General features: G+C 40.1%; 3 protein-coding genes and 1 long non-coding RNA gene across 6 annotated transcripts in view; 2 read left to right on the top strand and 2 right to left on the bottom strand.

Annotated features, from left to right (window-relative positions):
• Window positions 1–50: 50 nt before the first annotated feature.
• Window positions 51–8,908, bottom strand: LOC115226407 (zinc finger protein OZF-like). The gene is made up of 3 exons (XM_029797405.2): window positions 7,836–8,908; window positions 6,301–6,306; window positions 51–1,135 (listed from the first exon to the last, which is right to left on the bottom strand). The coding sequence occupies exons 1-3, from the start codon at window positions 8,661–8,663 to the stop codon at window positions 341–343; spliced, it is 1,629 nt and encodes a 542-aa protein (XP_029653265.2). The 5' UTR covers window positions 8,664–8,908; the 3' UTR covers window positions 51–340.
• Window positions 8,909–10,529: 1,621 nt separating this feature from the next.
• LOC118768633 lies at window positions 10,530–13,837 on the top strand. Its single transcript, XR_005004418.1, has 2 exons — window positions 10,530–10,660; window positions 13,489–13,837. It is a non-coding gene; the product is annotated as an uncharacterized LOC118768633 (long non-coding RNA).
• Window positions 13,838–14,318: 481 nt separating this feature from the next.
• Window positions 14,319–27,334, top strand: part of LOC115226406 (zinc finger protein 665-like) — a 44,435-nt gene continuing 31,419 nt past the window's right edge. Inside the window, exons 1-2 of the mRNA XM_036515154.1 lie at window positions 14,319–14,893; window positions 14,978–15,576. Coding sequence (XP_036371047.1) covers window positions 14,667–14,893; window positions 14,978–15,576 — 826 coding nt within the window. The 5' untranslated portion in view covers window positions 14,319–14,666. The remainder of the gene's footprint in view (window positions 14,894–14,977; window positions 15,577–27,334) is intronic.
• LOC118768616 overlaps window positions 22,816–27,334 on the bottom strand; it is a 13,934-nt gene continuing 9,415 nt past the window's right edge. For 2 of the 3 annotated variants that reach the window (XM_036515445.1, XM_036515443.1), the window contains 2 exons: window positions 25,696–25,856; window positions 22,816–22,979 (listed from right to left, as the gene is read on the bottom strand). In XM_036515445.1, coding sequence (XP_036371338.1) covers window positions 22,930–22,979; window positions 25,696–25,856 — 211 coding nt within the window. In that variant the 3' untranslated portion in view covers window positions 22,816–22,929. The remainder of the gene's footprint in view (window positions 22,980–25,695; window positions 25,857–27,334) is intronic. The other variant, XM_036515444.1, reaches the window with a different exon arrangement.

The raw sequence follows: 27,334 nt of genomic DNA, 5'->3' as shown, positions 1-27,334 counted from the left end.
TTTCATGTGCCATCAGCATGGGTGTCTTTCACGTCACCAGCACAGGTGCCTTTCATGTGCCATCAGCATGGGTGCCTTTCACGTCACCAGCACAGGTGCCTTCCATGTGTCACAGGCACAGGTGCCTTTCATGTGCCATCAGCACAGGTGCTTTTTATGTGTCACTGGCACAGCTGCCTTTCACTTGTCATCAGCATGAGTGCCTTTTATGTGCTACCAGCACGGGACCCTTTCATGGGTCCCTCTTATGTGTCACCGGCACAGGTGTCTTGTATGTGTCTCCACGTTTTGGTTTGCAAGAGATGGATTTCTTTGTTCTTCACAGTGAAAAAAATTTCCTTCAAACGTGTAGCTGTTTGTGTTTTTTCAAGAGACTGTTTGTGATAAACGATTTCTTACACACTTCACAGTGAAACGGTTTCTCTCCAGTATGTATAATTCTGTGTGTTTTTAAGACGCCGTTAGTGATAAAACATTTTCCACATATTTCACAGTGAAATGGTTTTTCCCCGGTGTGAGTTCTATGGTGTATGGTCAAGACGCTTTTAGAGACAAATGACTTCTTACAGATCTCACACTGATACGGTTTCTCTCCTGTATGGCTACGTATGTGAACCACAAGGTGGGAATTATCAGCGAACGATTTACCACAGATTTCACAACGATAAGGCTTTTCTCCAGTGTGACAACGTCTGTGAATGACAAGACAGGAGTTAACAGAGAACGACTTGTCACATATCTCACAGCTATAACTACTCTCTCCAGTATGACTACGTTTGTGACCAACAAGGTTAGAATTATCGGTGAATGACTTGCCACAGATTTCACAACGATAAGGTTTCTCCCCTGTGTGGATTCGTTTGTGTCTGTTAAAATCACTGTTGTACACAAAATACTTTCCGCACACTTCGCAGCAATAGGGTTTCTCCCCAGAGTGGATCCTTTTGTGTTTTGTTAAATCACTGTTAGAGAGAAACGATTTTCCACAGATTACACAATGAAATGGTTTTTCTCCCGTGTGTATTCGTTTGTGCTTTCTTAAGACGCTGTTATCCACAAATGATTTCTCACATATCTCACAACGAAATGGCTTTTCTCCAGTGTGACTACGTTTGTGAACTAAAAGATGAGAATTGTTCGTAAAAGATTTCCCACACGTTTCACAGCAAAATACCTTTTCTCCCGTGTGTAATGCTTCATGCGATTTCAAGAGAACTTTAGTGATAAATGATTCCTCGCATATTTCACAGTGGAACGGTTTTTCTCCCGTGTGTAATCTACAATGCGTTTTTAAGACACTTTTAGAAACAAACCATTTCCCACAAGTTTCACAAGGATATGGTTTCTCCCTGGTGTGACTACGTTTGTGACCTGAAAGATTAGATTTATCAGAGAAAGATTTCCCACATATATCACAGTGATATGGTTTCTCTCCAGTATGAATTCGTTTGTGTTTTGTTAAATCACTGTTTTTGAAAAAAGATTTACCACATATTTCACAGCAAAACGGTCTTTCCCCACTATGACTCCGTAAGTGAATAACAAGACCCGAATTATTCATAAAACATTTCCTACATATTTCACAACGAAACGGTCTTTCACCGGTGTGGATCATTTTGTGAACAGTTAGACTAGTGTTATCGGAGAATGATTTCCTACATATCTCACAGTGGAACGGTTTTTCTGTACTATGGATTCTTTTGTGTTTTGTGAAATCACTGTTAGAAACAAATGATTTCGGACATATTTCACAGTGAAACGGTTTCTCCCCCGTGTGACAGCGTTTGTGGATAACAAGACTCGAATTCTGAGTAAAAGACTTTCCACACGTCTCACAGTGGAAAGGTTTTTCCCCAGCGTGGATCCTTCCGTGGGTTGTTAAATTACTGTTAGAGGCAAAATGCTTCCCGCATATTCCACAGTGAAATAGTCTTTTGCTGTTGTGTATTTCTTTGTGTGTCAAGACTTCGTCTTGTGAAGAGAAACTCTTCTTACAAATCTCACAAGAATATTCAAGAATATTTCCAATTACTGATGTTCGTTTAGTTAATGATTCACTTCGCGAAGGTTTCTCATCACTGCATGCTCGAGCAATTGTATTTATGTTGAAACTATCCAAATAATTAACGTTTTCCATATTAATTACCGAGGAATCCTTAAAAACTGAGAAATGTCTGTGTATATAACTTAGTTCAGTTTCTTCTTTTAGATATCATAAGCTATCTGTTTGTATGTGTGGGAAATATGTAGCACAGCATATTTTCTACTTACCAGGGGAAAAGTTTTTTGTTGATTGAGGCACATGCATATTGTTGTTAGCAAAAAAGGAATTCTTTTTCTGTGTTAAGAAAGGTAGGAAGAGGTAAAGTTATTGTGTAAGAGCGATGTAATTGAAAGAAACTGTGTATATTTATATGTAGGGACCAAATATATGTACGTGCTTTTGATAAATCAGAATTGTTTACTGTGGATAGTAGAAAAGTAGATAATGTGTTGTGATGGTGATCCAAATAATGGGTACTTTAGACATCTAAAAGGTCTAGAATGATCGGATAAATTGTTCCCTCATTTTTAGTTGTTGATTAGAACTCATTTCTACATCTCTTCTGGAGAATACGGGAAACGATGGAAGGATATGATGAGAAAGGTGGATGTTAGTAGCCCAGCTTAATCATTGATGAAAGGAAAAGATAGTTGCTGGGCCTTATAGGCTGCCGGGTTCTAGTCTAAGGTTAAATTAATCGTGTATAAAATATATTTTAGTAAATTTTTAAATGATATCATACGAACTCATATAACATTTTTGCTTGTCCTGTGTTGTCCCATTCTGTATAAGATCGTCTTGATCATAATAAAGATTTCATTTCTACAATTCTTCTAAGATAGGAAACACTCAATTAACGATGTAACATAGTTTGTGATGATATGAAATGTTTAATTACGGAGCTGATGGAACACCAGCCCTGAAACATGTAGGTTGCCCTATCTTATCCATAAACGTTTACCGTTAACAGAATGTAATTACTACACCTAATTAACTGAACTAATTATAAACATACAAGGTACGCGGTGTCGGTAACAATTTTCTCCCCGCTCAAATGATACCGGTGACATAGGTTAAAAGTCCCTAATATAATTTAATACATTCAGAAACACCTTTAAATGTATTGAGTGCTACCTTTAGTTCTACCCAAACCCGATATGAAATCAAATGATTATTATTTATATAGCAATGAGGGAGCCTCGATGTGTTTGTTCGATATGCTGGAAATAGCAAGCAAATCCTCTTCGAATTATAAATCTAAGAAAATATGTGGAGAAAAACTTAAGAAACGATAATAAGTGGATATATACACGCAACCAAGCGTGTATATATAAACATGAACTTACATTTGTTTTTATTAGAAGCGTCGAATGTGTTTGTTGACAATTTTTCCCGCCTTGTAAGGGTAATATTACCCATTATTTCTGCTGTTTTAACGGCAATGCTGCCTTCGACTAAATGACTGATTCTAAGGCAATGAACTGATAGATTCAGGACAGCGCCGGACAAAGTGCTCAGTTCTTTACATTCTGAGTTCAAATCCAACCTAGGTCAACATTGGCTTTCATCCTTTCGCGGTCAATAAAGTAAAGTACCGATCCAGCACTGGAGTCAATAAAGCTAACTTGCCATTTTTCTCAAAATTACTGGTCTTTTTGCCTTTAATATCGGTTATTACTGCAATGATTCTTCATTCATCTCCAGGTTGGATATAGCGCAAAGGCGGCGAGCTGGCAGAAACATTAACACGCCGGGCGAAATGCTTAGCAGAGATTCGTCTGTCTTTACGTTCCGAGTTCAAATTCCGCCGAGGTCGACTTTGCCTTTCATCCTTTCGAGGTCGATAAATTAAGTACCAGTTACGCACTGGGATCGATGTAATCGACTTAATCCCTTTGTTTGTCCCCTCTATGTTTAGCCCCTTGTGGGCAATAAAGAAATAAGAAACATTATCACGCCGGGCGAAATGCTTAGCGGTATTTCATCTGCGTTACGTTGTGAGTTCAAATTCCGCCGAGGTCGACTTTGCCTTTCATCCTTTCGGGGTCGATAAATTAAGTACCAGTTACGCTCTGGGGTCGATTTAATACCTATGTCTGTCCTTGTTTGTCCCCTCTGTGTTTAGCCCCTTGTGGGTAATAAAGAAATAGGTATTTCATCTGTCTTTACATTCTGAGTTCAAATTCCACCGAGGTCGACTTTGCCATTCCTCCTTTTGGGGGTTGATAAATTAAGTACCAGTTGCGCACTGGGTTTGATCTAATTGACTGGCCCCTTCCCCAAACATTTTCGGCCTCGTGCCTAAATTAGAAAAGAATATTATTTTTCTCCTGTATATATTTATTTATGAAAACTATGAATGAAAATTTTCTACAAATTTCACCTCCATATATTTAACTCCTTGTGTTTTTAGTCATCATAAAAGAAATTATGTCTCTGTAAGAAATTTTATTGCCAAATCATCATCATCGTCGTTTAACGTCCGCTTTCAATGCTGGCATGGGTTGGACGGTTTGACTGAGCGCTGCACCAGGCTCCAATAAGATCTGGCAGAGTTTCTATAGCTGGATGCCCTTCCCAACGCCAACCACTCCGAGAGTGTAGTGGGTGCTTTTACGTGCCACCGGCACAAGGGCCAGTCAGGCGGTACTGGCAACGGCCATATTCAAATGGTGTTTTTTACATGCCACCTGCACAGGAGACCAGTCCAGCGGCACTGGCAACGACCTAGCTCAAATGTTTTTTCACGTGCCAGTAAGGCGACGCTGGTAATGATCACGTTTGAATGGTGCTTTTTACGTGCCACCAGCACAGAACCCAGTTAGCCACTCTGGCAACGATCCCGCTCGGATGGTGCTCTTAGCACTCCACTAGCACAGATGCCAGCCATCAAATTTGATTTCAATTTCACTTGCCTCAACAGGTCTTTGCAAGTAGAGTTTAGTGTCCAATGAAGGAAAGGTATGCATAAGTGGGCTGGTTACACCCCTGGCTTAGGCCACGAGGTTATGGTCTCGTATGGCTTGCCGAGTCTTCAAGTAAAAGAATAAAAATGAATAGGTGAAAAACAATAAGAATTTTGAAAGAAGTATCTATTAAACTAGTTTTTAATCCTTTAGCATTTAAACTAGCCATATCTTGCCCGAATATTCAATGTGCTTTATGTTCAAACTGGTCAGATCTCACATGTCACACCTACCCTAAGAATAAGCGATCACATCATCAAAATCTCAAAGCTACAAGATAATGCATGATCAAAATATTGTGAATAAACAAGAATTAATTTTGGCAGAGGAATATGAACACCAAAGGGTTAAACATCAATTGGTTACCGGGGTCCTCCAGAATAAAACAGTAATCAAAGGGAGCTATAGATAAAAGAAATGGTTGAGAACCACTGCTCTAACCCATGCAAGTGTGGAAATTGGATGTTAAACCTATGATGATGATAATGATGCGTATTCATAATTCCCAAATATGTGCTTACTCCAGTATATATATATATATATAATAAAAAATTCAGGGTGAATACTTGATAAATGTAAGCACCTGTATATGCCAGCTAGTAGCATAGGTGATAGGATATATGTATCAAATGAAATAAAATGAAAAACAGGACACAAAGGATGTTGCGGTACATATGTTTCGGGCTTTATAGAACAACTTATTCTTACACCAATGCATAATCGACATAATTGATTATGCATTGATGTAAGAATAAGTTGTTCTACAAAGCCCGAAACATATGTACTGCAACATCCTTTGTGTTCTGTTTTTCATTTGATACATATATATATATAATATATAAATATATATATATATATATAAATATATAAATATATATATATATATATATATATATATATTATATATATAAATATATATATATAAATATATATATAATATATATATATATAATATATATATATATATATATAATATAAATATATATATAAATATATATATATATATAAATATATATATATATATATATATATATATATATATATATATATATATATATATTATATATAAATATATATATATATATAAATATATATATATATATATATATAAATATATATATTATATATATATATATATATATATATAATAAATATATAAATATATATATAATATATATATATATATATATATATATATATTATTATATATATATATAGAAATCTCTTGACTATCGCAGGTATTATATTCCAAAACCCACTGAGATGGGTGAAAATCTGCAAAGTAGAAATAGCACTGTACTGTATATTCTTTTAATTATTTTTATAATTTGCATATATTTATTTTATTATAAATACAAAACAATACCATGGAGGAATCAATGTAATCTTAAATAATAAACCACAGGAGTGGCTGTGTGGCAAGTAGCTTGCTAACCAACCTCATGGTTCCGGGTTCAGTCCCACTGCTTGGCATCTTGGGCAAGTGTCTTCTGCTATAGCCCCGGGCCGACCAATGCCTTGTGAGTGGATTTGGTAGACGGAAACTGAAAGAAGCCTGTCGTATATATGTGCATATATATGTGTGTGTGTATGTGTTTGTGTGTCTGTGTTTGTCCCCCTAGCATTGCTTGACAACCGATGCTGGTGTGTTTATGTCCCTGTTACTTAGCGGTTCAGCAAAAGAGACCGATAGCATAAGTACTGGGCTTACAAAAAAAGAATAAGTCCCGGGGTCGAGTCGCTCAACTAAAGGCGGTGCTCCACCATGGCCGCAGTCAAAGGACTGAAACAAGTAAAAGAGTAAAAGAGTAAAAGAGTATTTGCATATCATATTTGAAAATTTTTTACTTATATCTCTTTATCTTTTTACTATTACTGTATATCTCATTTCATTTTATGTATTGCCTTTACTAATATGTAATGGTGTATTAAAGTATGGATTGAGTTTCATCGGATAGTTGATGTTTTACTGATTTAAGTATATTTCTCCATTCTCTAATTTTGTAGTTATATATATATATATATATATATATACATATATATATACGGCCTTCTTTCAGTTTCCATTTACCAAATGCACTCATAAGTCTTTGGTTGACTCCGCTACAAGATAAGAATTCATAGAGGATGTTTCTCAAAATATTGTGAGTACGGATGATTGACTACCATCTCTAGCAGGCAAGTATCTAGTACTGATGATGAGCAAAGATCCAGAAACCATGCTCTACTAGTCTTACCAAGCTGGAGGGGAGTGATTCGCTCCCTTATTCATAATATATCAGACGCAGGATGTGTCTTGTTAACCAACTGGAAAACACGTTTTCTCGGGGGTTAAAATGTAATCACATAGTTCTGTATAGAACAGCCGTTATAGTGGCAAAAGATGCAACCATTTTTCAAAATATTTCCCCACAAATTAACGAACAATAAGTTTGGATTGATACCGGAATGGACATAGCCAACCTGAAGGAAGCGGCCCAGGATAGAACTGACTGGAGGACACTGATCCAACGAGTGACCGAGAGTCGACTTCGACTGAGCGGATAGAGAGAGAGAGAGAGAGAGAGAAGTATAGATTTTCAAGAGAAGACTTTCTCGTTTTTCACAGACAGAAGGCTGTGTATTTGTTTGTGGTTCTTTAAGTAACTGTTATATACAAACGATTCGCCGCATATTTCACAGTGGTAGGGCTTTTCTCCAGAGTGGCTTCGTACATGGACTACAAGATTGGAATTATTAACGAAAGACTTGCCACATATTTCACAATGATACGATTTCTCACCCGTGTGGATTCGTTTGTGTGATTTCAAATGACCATTACTGATAAATGATTTCCCGCAGATTTCGCAGTGGAACGGTTTTTCTCCCGTGTGAATTCGTTTGTGTCTGTTTAAATCACTGTTGGACACAAACGACTTCTCACACGTTTCACAACAATACGGTTTCTCACCCGTGTGGCTACGTTTGTGGACGCGAAGATTCGAACTATTAGAGAATGATTTACCACACACTTCACAACAGAAGGGTTTTTCGCCCGTGTGTATCCGTTTGTGCTTTGCTAAATCACAGTTGGAAGCAAAAGATTTCCCGCAAGTTTCACAACGATACGGTTTTTCACCGGTGTGTATTCGTATGTGAACTCCAAGATTATAGTTATCAGGGAACGACTCCCCACATATCTCACAGTGATACGGTTTTTCTCCCGTGTGTATTCGTTTATGACATGTTAAATTACTGTTAGAAGCGAAAGATTTGCCACATATTTCACAGTGATACGGTTTTTCTCCAGTGTGAATACGTATATGGGTTACAAGATGAGAGTTTTGGGTGAAAAGTTTGCCGCAGATTCCACAATGATAAGATTTTTTTCCACCGTGTTTTCGTTTGTGTTTTGCTAACTCCCTGTTACAAACAAGAGGTTTCTCGCTTATTTTATAGTGGAGAGGTTTTCCCTTATTATGCGTTTCTTTGTGCGTCAAGACTTCGTCTTCTGAAGGGAATGTTTTCGTACAAATCTCACAAGAATATTCAAGAATATTTCCTGTTACCGCAGCACTTTGTAAAGGTTTCTCATCACTGCACGTTTGAGTAACTGTATCTCTGTTGGTAAAAACAGTTGTGTTGGAACTATCCAAATAATTAACGTCTTCCATATTAATTACCGAGGAATTCTTAAAAACTGAGAAATGTCTGTGTATATAACTTAGTTCAGTTTCTTCTTTTAGATATCATAAAGGTCTCAGTTTGTATGGGAAATATGTAGGATAGTATATTTTCTACTTACCAGGAGAAAGTTTTTTGCTCATTGGGTCCTCTCGACGAGGCACATACATATTGTTGTTAGCAAAAAAAGAATTCTTTTTCTGTGTTAAGAAAGGGGGTGGGTGAAGAAAGTTATTGAAAGAAAATGTGTATATTTATATGTAGGGACCAAATATATGTACGTGCTTTTGATAAATCAGAATTGTTTACTGTGGATAGTAGAAAAGTAGATAATGTGTTGTGATGGTGATCCAAATAATGGGTACTTTAGACATCTAAAAGGTCAAGAATGATCGGATAAATTGTTCCCTCATTTTTAGTTGTTGATTAGAACGTGCTCTCGATAAATTACCATGGATAGTAGAAAAATTGATAATGTGTTGTGAAAGTATAAATGTTTTAGATTTGAAAGCAACACAAAATGTCAAGAAAAGGGGGCAAGGTATTCCCTCATTTTTAGTTGATTAAAACTCATTACCCCTTATTCTGTATAACCAATTAAGCAACCAATTAAGGATGTAACGTAGTTTGTGATGAAATGAAATATTTAATCATGAAGGGGATGGAACATAGACCCTGAAATACGTAGGACACCTTATGTTATCCACAATCATTAACGTTCTCCTCAACACGAGATAATTACTACACATGATATAATTAGTTTAATTGGATTTCGTTATAGACATACTCAGTAAGCGGTGTCAGTGACAATTTTCTCCAGCTTTAATGACAACGGTGACATAGGTGGAAAGTTCCTCATATAATTTAATACATTCAGAAACACCAACTTTCACACTAATTCGTTCCCTATGTTGCATCCCATACATGGTAAATCAAAAATCATCCACCACCGAGTAAAATAACCGTTGTGTTTCAATTAAGGAAGAAACCAACTCTGTTCAAAACAGCAAAACACCCATTTAACCCTCCTCAATTTGTAATAGAGTCTAAAATGTTCTCAGTTAATACACTTGCATGAAATCTTTTAAGTACGCTTTGCAAACATTAAATTAAGTCAAGGCGATGTTATAATTCCTTTACTGCCCACAAGGGGCTAGCCATAGAGGGGACAAACAAGGACAGACAAAAGGATTAAATCGATTTATTGTATATATACTCTTTTACTCGTTTCAGTCATTTGACTGCGGCCATGCTGGAGCACCGCCTTTAGTCGAGCAAATCGACCCCGGGACTTATTCTTTGTAAGCCCAGTACTTATTCTATCAGTCTCCTTTGCCGAACCGCTAAGTGACGGGGACGCAAACACATCAGCATCGGTCGTCAAGCAATGCTAGGGGGACAAACACAGACACACAAACACACACACATATATATATATACATATATACGATGGGCTTCTTTCAGTTTCCGTCTACCAAATCCACTCACAAGGCTTTGGTCGGCCCCAGGCTATAGTAGAAGACACTTGCCCAAGGTGCCACACAGTGGGACTGAACCCGGAACCATGTGGTTGGTAAACAAGCTACTTACCACACAGCCACTCCTGCGCCTATGAAATCCACTTGTATGAAATCTTTCAAGTACGCTTTGTAAATATTAAATTAAGTCAAGACGATGTTATAATTTCTTTACTGCCCACAAGGGGCTAGCCATAGAGGGGACAAACAAGGACAGACAAAAAGAATTAAATCGATTTATTGTATATATAATATATAATTATGACATAAAATATTGTTGAAATAGCTTACATGTGTGTAAAATGGGGATAAAGAAAATAGTGGAAAGAACTTATGAAAGGGAAATAAAACGAAGAATTCAGTCGGTCAGAAGAGGAATTCGTCGGATAATTGAGGAAATATATAATAGAAAGGGGAACAACTTCCACAATTTTGTGATGTCATCGGGCACTGGTTCACGTCTGAAAACGGTAAGTTGACGAAGATTCACTTCAACATTGGTCATAATGTCTGCTAATAATAAAATTATGCGAACCCTTTGAGGATGGAGCGATTATGTAGAAGTGAAAATACATTAAAAAAAATATTAAAAGAAATATGCTACTTCGTTGTGAGTACAGGATAATATCCTTCCAAACTGAAAAATCGATCAGTTATTTTTGAAAACCTAGTTTTCATATTACATGTGGTTTAAAGTAACTCGTATTCATTTTGCCCAGATTACATACGATTGAATTTTACTTGAGCATATACTGTAATTTAGAACATAAGTCGGCAATCTTTCGTCTCTAGTAGACCTTTCCGTCGATTTCCGTAAGAATTTTTTTTTTTCACGTATGGGCTTGCGGGAACTTTTGAAGTAATGAGAGCGAAAGAGACTAAGAGAAAGCGATTGTATGACGAGGGAAGTTCTTTTGAAGTTACCGTCCAGGGGAGGCATTGATGTATATGTGTGTGTGTGTGTTTGATGGGGTGTGGGAGACACACAGTATGTTGTGTAAGTGAAGTGCTTCTGTTAGTGTGTGTGAAGAGACAGAGTAATGTGTGAAAGAAAGAGATAACTGAAATTTTTTACTCGGTGTATGTGTATATGTATGTATATTACTTCAAAAGTTCCCGCAAGCCCATATGTAAAAAAAAAAAATTTTTACGGAAATCGACGGAAAGGTCTACTAGAGACGAAAGATCACCCCATAAGGCAATAAGTCTAATGTCACGTCCTTTTTTGAGTGTCTGAGTAAGCATGAATAATAGCAAACATCCTATTGGGATTTGAACTCACATGGTAAGGCATGGAAAGTTACCACAGTGATAGCTAGCTTCTGGTAACCAAACGTTCGCAACGACATCGCTTTCTGATCCTTCGATGCTCTTCCTATCGTGAAGCAGATTTCGAAAAGCTATATCTGTTTTTTCATCTCCTTTTTAATTGTTTCAATTTTTGGCACTTAGCCAGAAATTTTGGTGAGAAAGATATAGTCAATAACATCGATAACCGTAGACGACTGGTACTCTGATTTATCAACCTCAAAAGTTATGAAAAACTAAGTTGATTCTCGTGGGAAGCGAACTCAAAACGTACATAAATATATCTATTTCTTTGCTACCCACAAGGGGCTAAACACAGAGGGGACAAACAAGGACAGACAAACGGATTAAGTCGATTACATCGACCCCAGTGCGTAACTGGTACTTGATTTATCGACCCCGAAAGGACGAAAGGCTAAGTCGACCTCGGCGGAATTTGAACTCAGAACGTAACGGCAGACGAAATACGGCTACGCATTTCGCCCGGCGTGCTAACGTTTCAGCCAACTCGCCGTCTTAAACGTACATATATATATGTTTCTTTATTACCCACAAGGGGCTAAACATAGAGGGGACAAACAAGGACAGACGAAGGGATTAAGTCGATTACATCGACCCCAGTACGTAACTGGTACTTAATTTATCGACCCCGAAAGGATGAAAGGCTAAGTCGACCTCGGCGGAATTTGAACTCAGAACGTAACGGCAGACGAAATACGGCTACGCATTTCGCCCGGCGTGCTAACGTTTCAGCCAAACACGCCGCCTTAAACGTACATAAATATAGAGAACAACACAACATACCGGTCAGCATTTTTTCTAACACGCTAACATTTCTGCCAGCTCGACATATTGCCAGTCTTTTTTATTTAAATAGAAACTTGTCTGTGGTCATTTTGATTGAAATATTACCCAGATGTCATAAACACATTTTATGGGAATAGTGGGCTTAACCGTCCAAAATACAAATTTATGAAAACGATTTATGTTAGCTTTTGTTCATGCACTAAATTACATGCAATAATATTCAGTTAAATTGACGGCAGAGGTAAAGATCATGGACCGGATTCCCTTTGGGATTTTTTTATTTTTTTATTACAGGAACACACTATATCGAAGGTGGAGATTCCGAATTTGCCAAAAAATCAGCATTTCAAAATTTAAATCCCCCCCCCCCCAAATTTCTTAAATTTTCCCTTAAAAAAATATTTTTGGCGAAGTACGTAGGAAAAAAAAAACCCCGGAGATTATGATTCTGGAAATAGATAAATAAATAAACACCCCTCTCTCATCCACCCTATGACAAGAAGTGAAATTAAAGTATTTTCTCTACTGATGTTTCACGCATGCATAGAATTATAAAATAGCAGACGCAAAAAGTATCTAAACAGAAAACCTGACAAGCAAGAAACACGTTTTCAAAATTTTAATACCAATTATCAAAGAAGAAAAAATCTCAAAATTAGCATGGGTGCCTTTTATGTCACCTGCATGGGTGCCTTTTATGTTTCACTAGCATGGATGCCCCTTATGTATCACTGGCACAGGTGTCCCTTATGTGGGTGTATTTTACATGTTACCAGCATGAGTGTCTTGTACGTGTCATTAGCATGGGTGCCTTTCACATCTCACTGGCATGGGTGCCTCTTAGGTGTCACTGGCATGGGTGCCTCTTACGTTCCACTGGCACAGGTGTCTCTTATGTGTCACTGGCACTGGTGCCATTTATGAATCACCAGCATGGGTGCCTTTTGCATGTCCCCAGCACTGGCCACGACTATGATTTTACTTAGCCTGACACACCCATATGTTTTTTGTTAATCTATACACATCATAAACATATTGATACATTGCATAAGGATAATTGTCCAGGTAAATGCTTATTTCAACTGTTCATTTCTTGAGAAATGTAGTAAAATTTCCACAATTGCATCTCTACCTTATAACTATCCTCTGTATGTTACACTATTGTTTCTCTGTTATATTTCAGAATACCAAGTGACATCGATGGCAAAGAATTATATACATGAGATACATCATCAATATTTATCAACTTTTATGACAAAAAGAGGAGCTTATTAATTTTCCTGTTGACTTCATCAGAATAAACAATGAAATTTTTCTTTTAACCAGAGTTTGATAGCAAGTTTTCTTCACTATCTGGAATGTTTTACCAGTTAATTCTGCATTCTATGTAGTTAATCTTTGAGAAATTTGCAAAGAATGTTTTCTAACGTCTTCAGATATCAACAAAGATCATAGTTGTTGGAAATATAGCGGAAAAGATTTTTTTTTGTTAAGAAGTGAAACATTTCTGTATTGTGGTGAAGAAAAAAAAAGAGTTATGAGAAATTTGCAAAGGATGTTTTCTAACATCTTCAGATATCAACAAAGATCATAGTTGTTGGAAATATAGCGGAAAAGATTTTTTTTTTGTAAGAAGTGAAACATTTCTGTATTGTGGTGAAGAAAAAAAAAGAGTTATGAGAAATTTGCAAAGAATGTTTTCTAACATCTTCAGATATCAACAAAGATCATAGTTGTTGGAAATATAGCGGAAAAGATTTTTTTTTGTTAAGAAGTGAAACATTTCTGTATTGTGGTGAAGAAAAAAAAGAGTTATGAGAAATTTGCAAAGGATGTTTTCTAACATCTTCAGATATCAACAAGATCATAGTTGTTGGAAATATAGCAGAAAAAATTTTTTTGTTAAGAAGTGAAACATTTCTGTATTGTGGTGAAGAAAAAAAAAGAGTTATGAGAAATTGCAAAGAATGTTTTCTAACATCTTCAGATACAACAAAGATCATAGTTGTTGGAAATATAGCGGAAAAGATTTTTTTTTGTTAAGAAGTGAAACATTTCTGTATTGTGGTGAAGAAAAAAAAAAGTTATGAGAAATTTGCAAAGAATGTTTTCTAACATCTTCAGATATCAACAAAGATCATAGTTGTTGGAAATATAGCGGAAAAGATTTTTTTTTGTTAAGAAGTGAAACATTTCTGTATTGTGGTGAAGAAAAAAAAGAGTTATGAGAAATTTGCAAAGAATGTTTTCTAACATCTTCAGATATCAACAAAGATCATAGTTGTTGGAAATATAGCAGAAAAAATTTTTTTGTTAAGAAGTGAAACATTTCTGTATTGTGGTGAAGAAAAAAAAAAAGTTATGGAAAGTGAAATATGGGAGAACAAGGCTAAATTTAAAGCAGAGTCGGAAAGAAATGATTTTTCTGATGTTGCATTGAAAGAGAAAGAAAAAACACTGTACTATTGTGATATCTGTGGCAGATCATTCTCTCAAAAAGGTACTCTCACTACCCACAAACGTATTCATACAGGAGAGAAACCATATCACTGTGATATCTGTGGCACATCATTCTCTCTAAACCATCATTTAACAACACACAAACGTATTCATACAGGAGAGAAACAATTTCACTGCGATATCTGTGGTAAATCTTTCTCCCATGGAAATACCTTAACTATACATAAACGTATTCATACAGGAGAGAAGCCATATCGCTGTGATATCTGTTGTAAATCATTTTCTCGAAGTTGTGAATTAACGACACATAAACACATTCATACAGGCGAGAAACCGTATCATTGCGACATCTGTGGTAAATCATTCTCTGGAAGTAGTAACTTTTCCAGACACAAACGTATTCATACAGGGGAGAAACCATATCATTGTGATATCTGTGGTAAAACATTCTCTGGAAGCAGTGACTTAAGCAAGCACAGACGTATTCATACAGGAGAGAAGCCATATCACTGTGATATTTGTGATAAGTCATTTTCCGTAAGCAGTGACTTAATTATACACAAACGTATTCATACAGGTGAAAAACCATATCACTGTGATATCTGTGGTAAATCCTTCTCTCAAGCAAGTGAGTTAACAAAACACAAACGTATTCATACAGGAGAGAAACCATATCATTGCGTTACCTGTGGTAAATCATTTTCACATGGAAATACCTTGACTATACACAAACGTATTCATACAGGTGAGAAACCATATCACTGTGACACCTGTGGTAAGGCGTTCTCTCAAAAAAGTAACTTAACTACACATGTAGGTAGTCATACAAACCAGTAAATGTATCATCTCATCTTCACCAAGCTTATTTCTTAAATTTCTTTATTGCCCACAAGGGGCTAAACATAGAAGGGACAAACAAGGACAGACTAAGGATTAAGTCGATTACATCGACCCCAGTGCGTAACTGGTACTTAATTTATCGACCCCGAAAGGATGAAAGGCAAAGTCGACCTTGACAGAATTTAAACTCAGAACACAATGGCAGACGAAATACCTATTTCTTTACTACCCACAAGGGGCTAAACACAGAGAGGACAGACAAAGGATTAAGCCGATTACATTGACCCCAGTGTGTAACTGGTACTTTATTTATCGACCATGAAAGGATGAAAGGCAAAGTCGACCATGACAGAATTTGAACTCAGAACACAATGGCAGATGAAATACCAATTTCTTTACTACCCACAAGGGGCTAAACACAGAGAGAACAAACAAGGACAGACAAATGGATTAAGTCGATTATATCGACCCCAGTGTGTAATTGGTACTTTATTTATCGACCCTGAAAGGATGGAAGGCAAAGACGACCGTGACAGAATTTGAACTCAGAATGCAATGGCAGACGAAATACCTACTTCATTTGACTGTGGCCATGCTGGAGCACTACCTTTAGTCGAACAAATCGACCCCAGGAATTATTCTTTGTAAGCCTGGTTCTTTTTGCTGAACTGCTAAGTTACGGGGACATAAACACACCAGCATCGGTTGTCAAGCGACGGTGGGGGGGGGGACAAACATAGCTACACAAACACACACACATATGATGGGCTTCTTTCAGTTTCCGTCTACGAAATCCATTCTCAAGGATTCAGTCAGCCCGAGGCTATAGTAGAAGACACTTGTCCAAGGTGCCATGCAGTGGGACTGAACCCGGAACCATCATCATCATCATCATCGTTTAGTGTCTGTTCTCCATGCTAGCATGAGTTGGATGGTTCAACTGGGGCCTGGGAAGCCCGAAGGCTGCACCAGGCTCCAGTCTGATCTGGCAGTGCTTCTACAGCTGGATGCCATTCCTAACGCCAACCACTCCATGAGTGTAGTGGGTGCTTTTTACGTGCCACTGACACAAGTGCCAGACGAGGCTGGTGAACGGCCACGGTCGGATTGGTGTATTTTATGTGCCACCAGCATGGAAGCCAGTCGAGGCGGCGCTGGCATCGGTCACGAGTCGGATAGTGCAGTGGGTGCTTTTTACGTGCCACCGACACAGGTGCCAGACGAGGCTGGTGAACGGCCACGCTCGGATGGTGGTTTTTACGTGCCACCGACACATGTGCCAGACGAGCCTGGCGAACGGCCACGCTTGGATGGTGGTGGTTGATAAGCAAGCTACTTACCACACAGCCACTCTTGCCAAGTTCATTGATCAGTTATCTTTAGTTCTGCTCATGCAACCACATGCAAGAAGGAAAATCAATTCTATAACTGTTTTTCCCCAGCACACTATAATAAGGAAGCTAGTACAATAACTACAAGTGGGCAGAATATTTAAAACAAAAGAACATACACGAATGCGTATCACGATCGGTAGTATAAGCTTGTTGATTTGTTATGTTATTGTTTAACCCTTTAGCGTTCAGATTACTCTGCCAAATATGGAATGGAAGCACTCTGTCGGTTACGACGACGAGGGTTCTGGTTGATCCGAATCAACGGAACAGCCTGCTCATGAAATTAACGTGTAAGTGGCTGAGCACTCCACAGACACGTACACCCTTAACGTAGTTCTCGGGGATATTCAGCGTGACAGAGAGAGTGACAAGGCCGGCCCCTTTGAAATACAAGGTACAACAGAAACAGGAAGTAAGAGTGAGAGAAAGTTGTGGTGAAAGAGTACAGCAGGGATCACCACCATCCCCTGCCGGAGCCTCGGATGGAAGCACTCAGTCGGTTACGACGACGAGGGTTCCGGTTGATCCGAATCAACGGAACAGCCTGCTCATGAAATTAACGTGTAAGTGGCTGAGCACTCCACAGACACGTACACCCTTAACGTAGTTCTCGGGGATATTCAGCGTGACAGAGAGAGTGACAAGGCCGGCCCCTTTGAAATACAAGGTACAACAGAAACAGGAAGTAAGAGTGAGAGAAAGTGTGGTGAAAGAGTACAGCAGGGATCACCACCATCCCCTGCGGAGCCTCGGATGGAAGCACTCAGTCGGTTACGATGACGAGGGTTCCGGTTGATCGAATCAACGGAACAGCCTGCTCATGAAATTAACGTGTAAGTGGCTGAGCACTCACAGACACGTACACCCTTAACGTAGTTCTCGGGGATATTCAGCGTGACAGAGAGAGTGACAAGGCCGGCCCCTTGAAATACAGGTACAACAGAAACAGGAAGTAAGAGTGAGAGAAAGTTGTGGTGAAAGAGTACAGCAGGGATCGCCACCACCTCGTGGAGCTTTTAGGTGTTTTCGCTCAATAAACACTCACAACGCCCGGTCTGGGAATCGAAACCGCGATCCCACGACCACGAGTCCGCTGCCCTAACCACTGGGCCATTGCGCCTCCACACTGCCAAATATAAAGCTTTTTCATTCACATTGTTTTGAATTAATTCTGCATTATCTTGTAGTTCTGAGAATTTGATGAAGTAACTATTCAGTTTTAGAATGACATAGTAGGGCTTGTGTGAGAAGCCAGATCTGGATGGTTTTAACATAAAAGCAGTAGAAAATTTGGGCCGGATATGGCCAGTTTAAATGCTAAAGGGTTAAATCTGTTTGATCACTGATTTCAGATAATGTAGTGGAGAATTGAATTAGTATCAACTAGCAGTATCCCCCGGCGTTGCTCGGGTTTGTAAGGGAAATAACTATATAAGCATTTTTAGAGAGTTACTTCCCTTATAGATGCCAACTCGGGCTTTCTTAGCCATTTCTGTTTTGGTGTCTTCAAGCCATGAAGTCGTTGTTCTAAAAGAACGCTGGTCTCCTTGACAACGCATTACGACGTTGATTTCCTTACACTCCCTTCCCCACAGCTTCACGAGGGAGGGAAGGAGGAGAAGCAAACACAGGTGCAGGTGTGACCATGGACGCCAACTCCGCCGCCATCGACGCACAAAAAATTATGCGTTAAAATGGAATAAAAAATGATGTTAAATTATTTTTTAAATCGTAGACTCATCGTAGACGCGTGCTAATAGCCAGACGGGCTCGATATTAATCACGACTATAAGATACCCGAATTTGGTTAAACTGCACCGCAAAATGTGGGAGTAGTTAGGAATCTAAATCGAAGGGGACAGACACTCACACAACTAGAGTTATATATATATAGATGTCTGTCTTGTAAAATCAAAAGATTTCGAATTATTGCTGTTCACTAAACCTGTAAGCAACTTATGGTGGAGGCGCAATGGCCCAGTAGTTAGGGCAACGAACTCGCGGTCGTAGGATCGCGGTTTCGATTCCCAGATCGGGAGTTGTGAGTGTTTATTGAGCGAAAACACCTAAAGCCCCACGAGGCTCCGGCAGGGGGTGGTGGTGATCCCTGCTATACTCTTTCACCACAACTTTCTCTCACTCTTACTTCCTGTTTCTGTTGTACCTGTATTTCAAAGGGCCGGCCTTGTCACTCTCTGTGTCACGCCGAATATCCCCGAGAACTACGTTAAGGGTACACGTGTCTGTGGAGTGCTCGGCCACTTACACGTTAATTTCACGAGCAGGCTGTTCCATTGATTCGGATCAACCGGAACCCTCGTCGTCGTAACCGACGGAGTGCTTCCATTCCATTAAGCAACTTATGTTTTATTTATTCTTTTGCACTTTACTTAACCCCTTACCCAACAATTATTTTGAAAATAAATGTATTTTTTCAGACATATTTATTATTAGTTTCAGTCAATACCTGCTCTATAACTCTTTCATCTATATACAAAGAAAAAAAATCAAAAGGACTCATTGTCACTGCCAGACGTATAAAGTGAGCGAATATACTCGTATATGTCAAAAAAGAGTTTATAATAGACGAAGGAACTCGTTTGCTGTCAATTTTGGCGAGTCTATCTTTTGACGAGTTAACTCGCCAGAGATAGAAAAAAACGATTTCGGTCAAAACGCATATATTCGTTTCTGCCGGGTAAGGGGTTAATCATCGTTATATGTTTTATTTTACATTTAATCTTTCTATAATATGTAATTTAATTTTTCATTATTAAATTGATAAAAGGTGTTTTTTTTAAATTTATATATATATATAATGGTGGTGCCCCAGCATGGCCACAGCTCGTGAGCTGAAACTAGATAAAATAAAATTTAAAAAAAAAAAAATATATCATTGGCGATTTTTTTTCCTCTGTCTTCCTTTCTCTGGATCTTTCCTTCTCCTATGTTTCCGACGAAGAGCCCTGCTCGAAACGTTAAACCATCCTTCTTTCCTAAGCGTCCAATAATACTATATTTGTTCCACGTCCTCGCGTTGTTGTGTTTTTTTGTGCTTTCATGTTTGGATTAACTTTATATATATATATATATATATATGCAGGGGTTGGACAAAAATAATGGAAATACCTAGCATCATAGCATCATAATTTTGAAATATCTATAAAACTGTCGAACGCTTGTTAATTTTTAAGCTTTTGAAAATTTATTATTAGTGTTGCTTAATATGTTTTGCTAAAATTGCTGCTTCTTTTCAGATATCATCAAAAAAAGGTAATTAAAATCCATTAAAATGACAGATCTCTAACGACAGAAATTGATTACTAAACAATATTATGAAATGTCGGAGTCAGCTGTTGTGACGATAAGAATTTGTTGTTATAATTGCATACTATAGGATGTGAAAGATGAACAATGCATGAAGTTTTAAGAAAGTATTTATTTACCGTTACGTTACAATACTTTGCCTCGACGGGCAGGTTATGATCAATCCAAGAGCATGCGAAAGAAAGTTAGTTGCGGTAGAATGTTTCCTTACATAGTTTGGCGTATATGAATAGTTAGTGGTAATCCACAGATAGCGATAGAATGTTGTTGTAAGAGAACAGAATTTTAAAAGACTCCGCCGGTTACGACGACGAGGGTCCCAGCTGATACGATCAACGGAACAGCTTGCTCGTGAAATTAACGTGCAAATGGCTGAGCATTCCACAGACACGTGTACCCTTAACGTAGTTCTCGGGGATAATCAGCGTGACACAGAGAGTGACAAGGCTGACCCTTTGAAATACAAGTACAACTCATTTTTGCCAGCTGAGTGGACTGGAGCAACGTGAAATAAAGTGTCTTGCTCAAGGACACAATGCGTCGCCGGGAATCGAATTCACAACCTTACGATCATGAGCCGAATGCCCTAACCACTAAGCCACGCGCCCTCACAAGAGAACAGAATTAGAGGAAGAGAGAATGGTAGGGTGTTCACTCACAGTTGCTGACAGTAATTTTCATTTCTCTCGCTGACCATTAAACTTAGTAGAGGTAGTCCTTGTGATCATGATTCTAGCAGTCCGTTCCCTAACTAATTGAGTCGCCACGAGCTGCCTCGTTCAGTTGTCGCCAAGTGACTACTTGCTTGAGTCATCACCGAAGTGACTGACTGATTTTTGCTTGGTGTATTCTTTTTACTCTTTTACTTGTTTCAGTCATTTGACTGCGGCCATGCTGGAGCACCGCCTTTAGTTGATCAAATTGACCCCGGAATTTATTCTTTGTAAGCCCAGTACTTATTCTATCGGTCTCTTTTGCCGAACCGCTAAGTGGCGGGGACGTAGACACACCAGCATCGGTTGTCAAGCAATGCTAGGAGGACAAACACAGACACACAAACACACACACACACACATATATATATATATACATATATACGACAGGCTTCTTTCAGTTTCCGTCTACCAAATCCACTCACAAGGCATTGGTCAGCCCGGGGCTATAGCAGAAGACACTGCCCAAGATGCCACGCAGTGGGACTGAACCCGCAACCATGTGGTTGGTTAGCAAGCTACTTACCACACAGCCACTCCTGTGCCTATGTGTGCTTGCTTATACAACTATCTAGAAGGATAGATATATCATTGAGAACAATAGATTTAGTTGGTGGTCTTGTTATCTCTATTCTAGCTTTTGGTGGAGTAGAAGAGGTTAGAAAGGGTCGAGTGGTGAAGACATTATTTCGGCCTAGCTAAAGGCATCTGGAAAATGTAAAACTGCTGTCAGAGAAAACCCATTGTTCCATCGTGGGAAAAGTTCTGTTGCAGTGTTAATTTAAATTTGGCTATGGTAGATCGAATCCACTTCATGCTTGCAAAATCCACTACAGATCTATCGGACTTCAGAGAGGTCAAATTGTTGGTGCTCATATATATAAAAGGGAATCTCGATGCTAAAGCATTCAAGGATGTCTAAGAAACAGGGTTTTCTACCTATATAATGATACTTAACGGAAAAGTAATGGAGACACTGGTTAGTCTAAAAAATGATTTGGTTTCATGTATGAAACTCGAAATAAGAATGTGTTATGCTTAACTGACTATATTACACATGCGTGCACACACATGCACATCATCATCATCGTTTAACGTCCATTCTCCATGCTAGCATGGGTTGGACAGTTCGACCGGGGATCTGGGAAGCCAGAAGGCTGCACCAGGCTCCAGTCTGATCTGGCAGTGTTTCTAGAGCTGGATGCCCTTCCTAACGCCAACCACTCCGTGAGTGTAGTAGGTGCTTTTTACGTGCCACCGGCACAGGTGCCAGGGGAGGCTGGCAAACGACCACGATCGGATTGGTGCATTTTACGTGCCACCAGCACGGAAGCCAGTCAAGGCGGCGCTGGCAACGGCCACGATCGGATTGGTGCATTTTACGTGCCACCAGCACGGAAGCCAGTCAAGGCGGCGCTGACATCGGCCACGATTCGGATGATGCATTTTACGTGCCACCAGCACGGAAGCCAGTCAAGGCGGCGCTGACATCGGCCACGATTCGGATGGTGCATTTTACGTGCCACCAGCACGGAAGCCAGTCAAGGCGGCGCTGACATCTGCCACGATCGGATTGGTGCATTTTACGTGCCACCAGCACGGAAGCCAGTCAAGGCAGCGCTGACATCGGCCACGATTCGGATGGTGCTTTTTACGTGCCACCACACATAAATAATATATTTACGCTAGTACATACGACACAAAGGGCAACAACAATTCTGTCTTTCTCTTGAAAGAGGAAAAATAAAGAAAAAGAATCACAACAAAAAGTCACTGTTAGTAGCTACAATGTGAGGTTTTTATTAACTTGTAATTCTTAAATCATGATCAGTGGTGGTGGTCACCTTGTAGAGATGGACGTCAATTGCAGGAAATCTTTTGATTGGTTAGTTAGGTTTTTAAGCGGATGAAGATGCTTATGGCATCACCAGTACTATATCCTGGAATGAATAAAAACAACAACAACAATGACAACAAGAACAGCAAATATAACAACGGTAATATCAGTAATGGATAATATTATCATCAATAATTCTAATGACGGCGATCTTAAAGAATCACCATCATGCAGGGCGAAAAGCTTAGCGGCGTTTTGTCCATCTTTACGCTCTGAGTTCAAATTCCACTGAGGTCGACTTTCCCTTTCAGCTGATATCCTCGCTGTTTGAGAGATATATTAGAAATGATCTCGTGTTAGATAACAACCATCTTCGGCTATTTTGACCCCGTTGTGAAAGAACTCGGAAGGTTGGGCCTCCAACCAGCCCTTTTGCGACCCCCTTAAAACCAGGGTCTTTTCAGCACCCCACCCCTGTATTAAGGTCAGTTGAGTGAAGTATTCGTTGGAGAATCAGTTAAAGTGTCTCGCTGTATTTTTCCGGTTATTTTAGTCCTGAGTTCAAATCCATGAATTTTCGTTCATCATCATCATCATCGTGTTCTCCATGCTAGCATGGGTTGGACGGTTCGACCGGGGATCTGGGAAGCCAGAAGGCTGCACCAGGCTCCAGTCTTATCTGGCAATGTTTCTACAGCTGGATGCCCTTCCTAACGCCAACCACTCCGTGAGTGTAGTGGGTGCTTTTTATGTGCCACCTGCACAGGTGCCAGGCGAGGCTGGCAACGGCCACGATCGGATTGGTGCATTTTACGTGCCACCGGCACGGAGGCCAGTCGAGGCGGTGCTGGCATCAGCCACGGTTCGGATGGTGCTTTTTACGTGCCACCGGCACGGAGGCCGGTCAAGGCGGTACTGGCATCGGCCACGTTCAGATGGTGCCTTTTACGTGCCGCCGGCACACCGATCACAACTGCAGTTTCCATTGATTTTGATGTTGGTGTACTTGACTCAATGGATCTATCGATTTAATTGAAAAAAACTTATCTGGACAATTACCCCGCTGCCGACGACAACTGCCCCCTAGGACAATTACCACCTATGTTAATTAGCTATGTTAATTAGCCCTCTCCAATATACTGCTGTTGTTTGTTCCTTCTCGAGCCATGCCTGTCTCATAAGGGTCGGCTTCCCGGCTTCCTTGGCGTATAGGTTCCCCACCTGGACGATTGAGAGAAAGTTGTGGCGAAAGAGTCAGCAGAATTTTGTCATTACCTTCCGCCGGAGCCTCGTGGACCTTAGGTGTTTTCGCTCATGAACACACACATCGCCCAGTCTGCGATCCCTCGACTGCGAGTCCGCTGCTCTAACCTCTAGGCCATGTGCCTCCTTTCCAACATATTAAGACGTTTTAAATCATCATCTGTTGTCTTCAGGGATAATTTTCCTGGGGGGGAGGGCGATTGTCCATGGAGAGGTAAAATGTCCTAGACTCGAATAAATACCCCGCATCCAAATTTCTGGTCTTACTAGTACTACTACTACTACTACTACTTATACTACTACAACCACCACCACCACCACCACCACCAGTACTTCTCTCTCTTTTCTCTTTTAGCGCTCCGTCGGTTACGACGACGAGGGTTCCGGTTGATCCGAATCAATGGAACAGCCTGCTCGTGAAATTAACGTGTAAGTGGCTGAGCACTCCACAGACACGTGCACCCTTAACGTAGTTCTCGGGGATATTCAGCGTGACACAGAGAGTGACAAGGCCGGCCCTTTGAAATACAGGTACAACAGAAACAGGAAGTAAGAGTGAGAGAAAGTTGTGGTGAAAGAGTACAGCAGGGATCACCACCATCCCCTGCCGGAGCCTCAGATGGAAGCACTCCGTCGGTTATGACGACGAGGGTTCCGGTTGATCCGAATCAATGGAACAGCCTGCTCATGAAATTAACGTGTAAGTGGCTGAGCACTCCACAGACACGTGCACCCTTAACGTAGTTCTCGGGGATATTCAGCGTGACACAGAGAGTGACAAGGCCGGCCCTTTGAAATACAGGTACAACAGAAACAGGAAGTAAGAGTGAGAGAAAGTTGTGGTGAAAGAGTACAGCAGGGATCACCACCATCCCCTGCCGGAGCCTCGGATGGAAGCACTCCGTCGGTTACGACGACGAGGGTTCCGGTTGATCTGAATCAACGGAACAGCCTGCTCATGAAATTAACGTGTAAGTGGCTGAGCACTCCACAGACACGTGCACCCTTAACGTAGTTCTCGGGGATATTCAGCCTGACACAGAGAGTGACAAGGCCGGCCCTTTGAAATACAGGTACAACAGAAACAGGAAGTAAGAGTGAGAGAAAGTTGTGGTGAAAGAGTACAGCAGGGATCACCACCATCCCCTGCCGGAGCCTCGTGGAACTTTTAGGTGTTTTCGCTCAATAAACACTCACAACGAGTGGCTGAGCACTCCACAGACACGTGCACCCTTAACGTAGTTCTCGGGGATATTCAGCGTGACAAGGCCGGCCCTTTGAAAATACATGTACAACAGAAACAGGAAGTAAGAGTGAGAGAAAGTTGTGGTGAAAGAGTACAGCAGGGATCACCACCATCCCCTGCCGGAGCCTTGTGGAACTTTTAGGTGTTTTCGCTCAATAAACACTCACAACGCCCGGTCTGGGAATCGAAACCGCGATCCTATGACCGCGAGTCCGCTGCCCTAACCACTGGGCCATTGCGCCTCCACACTAGTACTTCTACTGATGTTAAAACAGACACTGGTGCACGAGATAAAGCACAATATACTTACCCTGGCTCCATGTGACTTTAGATTTTGTACCAGAATAACGGATTAAAGGGTAGTGCTTTCCTTTTTCATACGAACAGTAAAATGGGCCATCGTCGATGGCCAGCCAGCCGTTGTCTCCTGAACACAGATTGTGATTTGTTATATAAAAGCGACGAGTATCTCTGTGGAGTTAATAAAAGTTGGTGGGATTTCAGGTTGGGAAAATCAAAACGTTTACTAAATATATGATAGGTGCAGGCGTGGCTATGTGGTAAGAAGCTTGCTTCCCAACCACATGGTCATGGGTTCAGTCTCACTGTGTGGCATCTGGGACAAGTGTCTTCTACTATAGCCTCAGGCCGACCAAAGTTGGTGGGATTTCAGGTTGAGAAAATCAAAACGTTTACTAAATACATGATAGGTGCAGGCGTGGCTATGTGGTAAGAAGCTTGCTTCCCAACCACATGGTCATGGGTTCAGTCCCACTGCGTGGCATCTGGGACAAGTGTTTTCTACTATAGCCTCAGGCCGACCAAAGACTTGTGAGCAGATTTGGTGGACGGAAACTGAAAGAAGCCTGTCATATATATATATATATCATCATCATCATCGTTTAACGTCCATTCTCCATGCTAGGATGGGTTGGACGGTTCGACCGGGGATCTGGGAAGCCAGAAGGCTGCACCAGGCTCCGGTCTTATCTGGCAATGTTTCTACAGCTGGATGCCCTTCCTAACGCCAACCAGCTGTAGAAACATTGCCAGATAAGACCGGAGCCTGGTGCAGCCTTAAATATATATATGAAAAATTAATAAATAAAACATATGCATATATACATACATATATGTACGTACCTATCTCCACATGTATATATACATGCATATATGGGTACAGGACACCAAAAAAAAAACCACGAACACAATGAGAAGCGAAAACATAAACACAAAACCAAGGAACTGGACATTTTTCTTAAACAACAAAAAAGTAGAGTACAAGACAAATAACACAAGGAAAATTCCCCTTCATGTGTGTCCTTATTACCCACAAGGGGCTAAACATACAGGGGACAAACAAGGACAGACAAACGGATTAAGTCGATTACATCGACCCCCCCAGTGTGTAACTGGTACTTAATTTTATCAACCCCGAAAGGATGAAAGGCAAAGTCGACCTCGGCGATATTTGAACTCAGAACGTAGCGACAGGCGAAATACCTATTTCTTTATTATCCACATGGGGTTAAACATACAGGAGACAAACAAGGACAGACAAATGGATTAAGTCGATTACATCGATCCCAGTGTGTAACTGGTACTTAATTTTATCAACCCCTAAAGGATGAAAGGCAAAGTTGACCTCGGCAGAATTTGAACTCAGAACGCAACAGCAGACAAAATATGGCTACGCATTTTGCCCGACATGCTAACGGTTCTGCCAGCTCGCCACCTTTATATATATATATGTGTGTGTGTGTATGTATGTATGTATATACATACATACATATATATGTGTGTACGTATGTGTGTGAGTGTTTGCGTGTATGTGTCTGCATTTGTCCCTCCACTACCGCTTGACAACCGGTGTTGGAGTGTTTGTGTCCCCCGAAACGGTTCGGCAAAAGAGACCGATAGAAGAAGTACCAGTATATGAAAAAAAACAA

The sequence above is a fragment of the Octopus sinensis genome, linkage group LG30 (assembly GCF_006345805.1).
Source record: "Octopus sinensis linkage group LG30, ASM634580v1, whole genome shotgun sequence".
Classification (NCBI taxonomy): Eukaryota; Metazoa; Mollusca; class Cephalopoda; order Octopoda; family Octopodidae; genus Octopus; species Octopus sinensis.
This window is presented reverse-complemented; position numbering and strand designations above follow the sequence as displayed.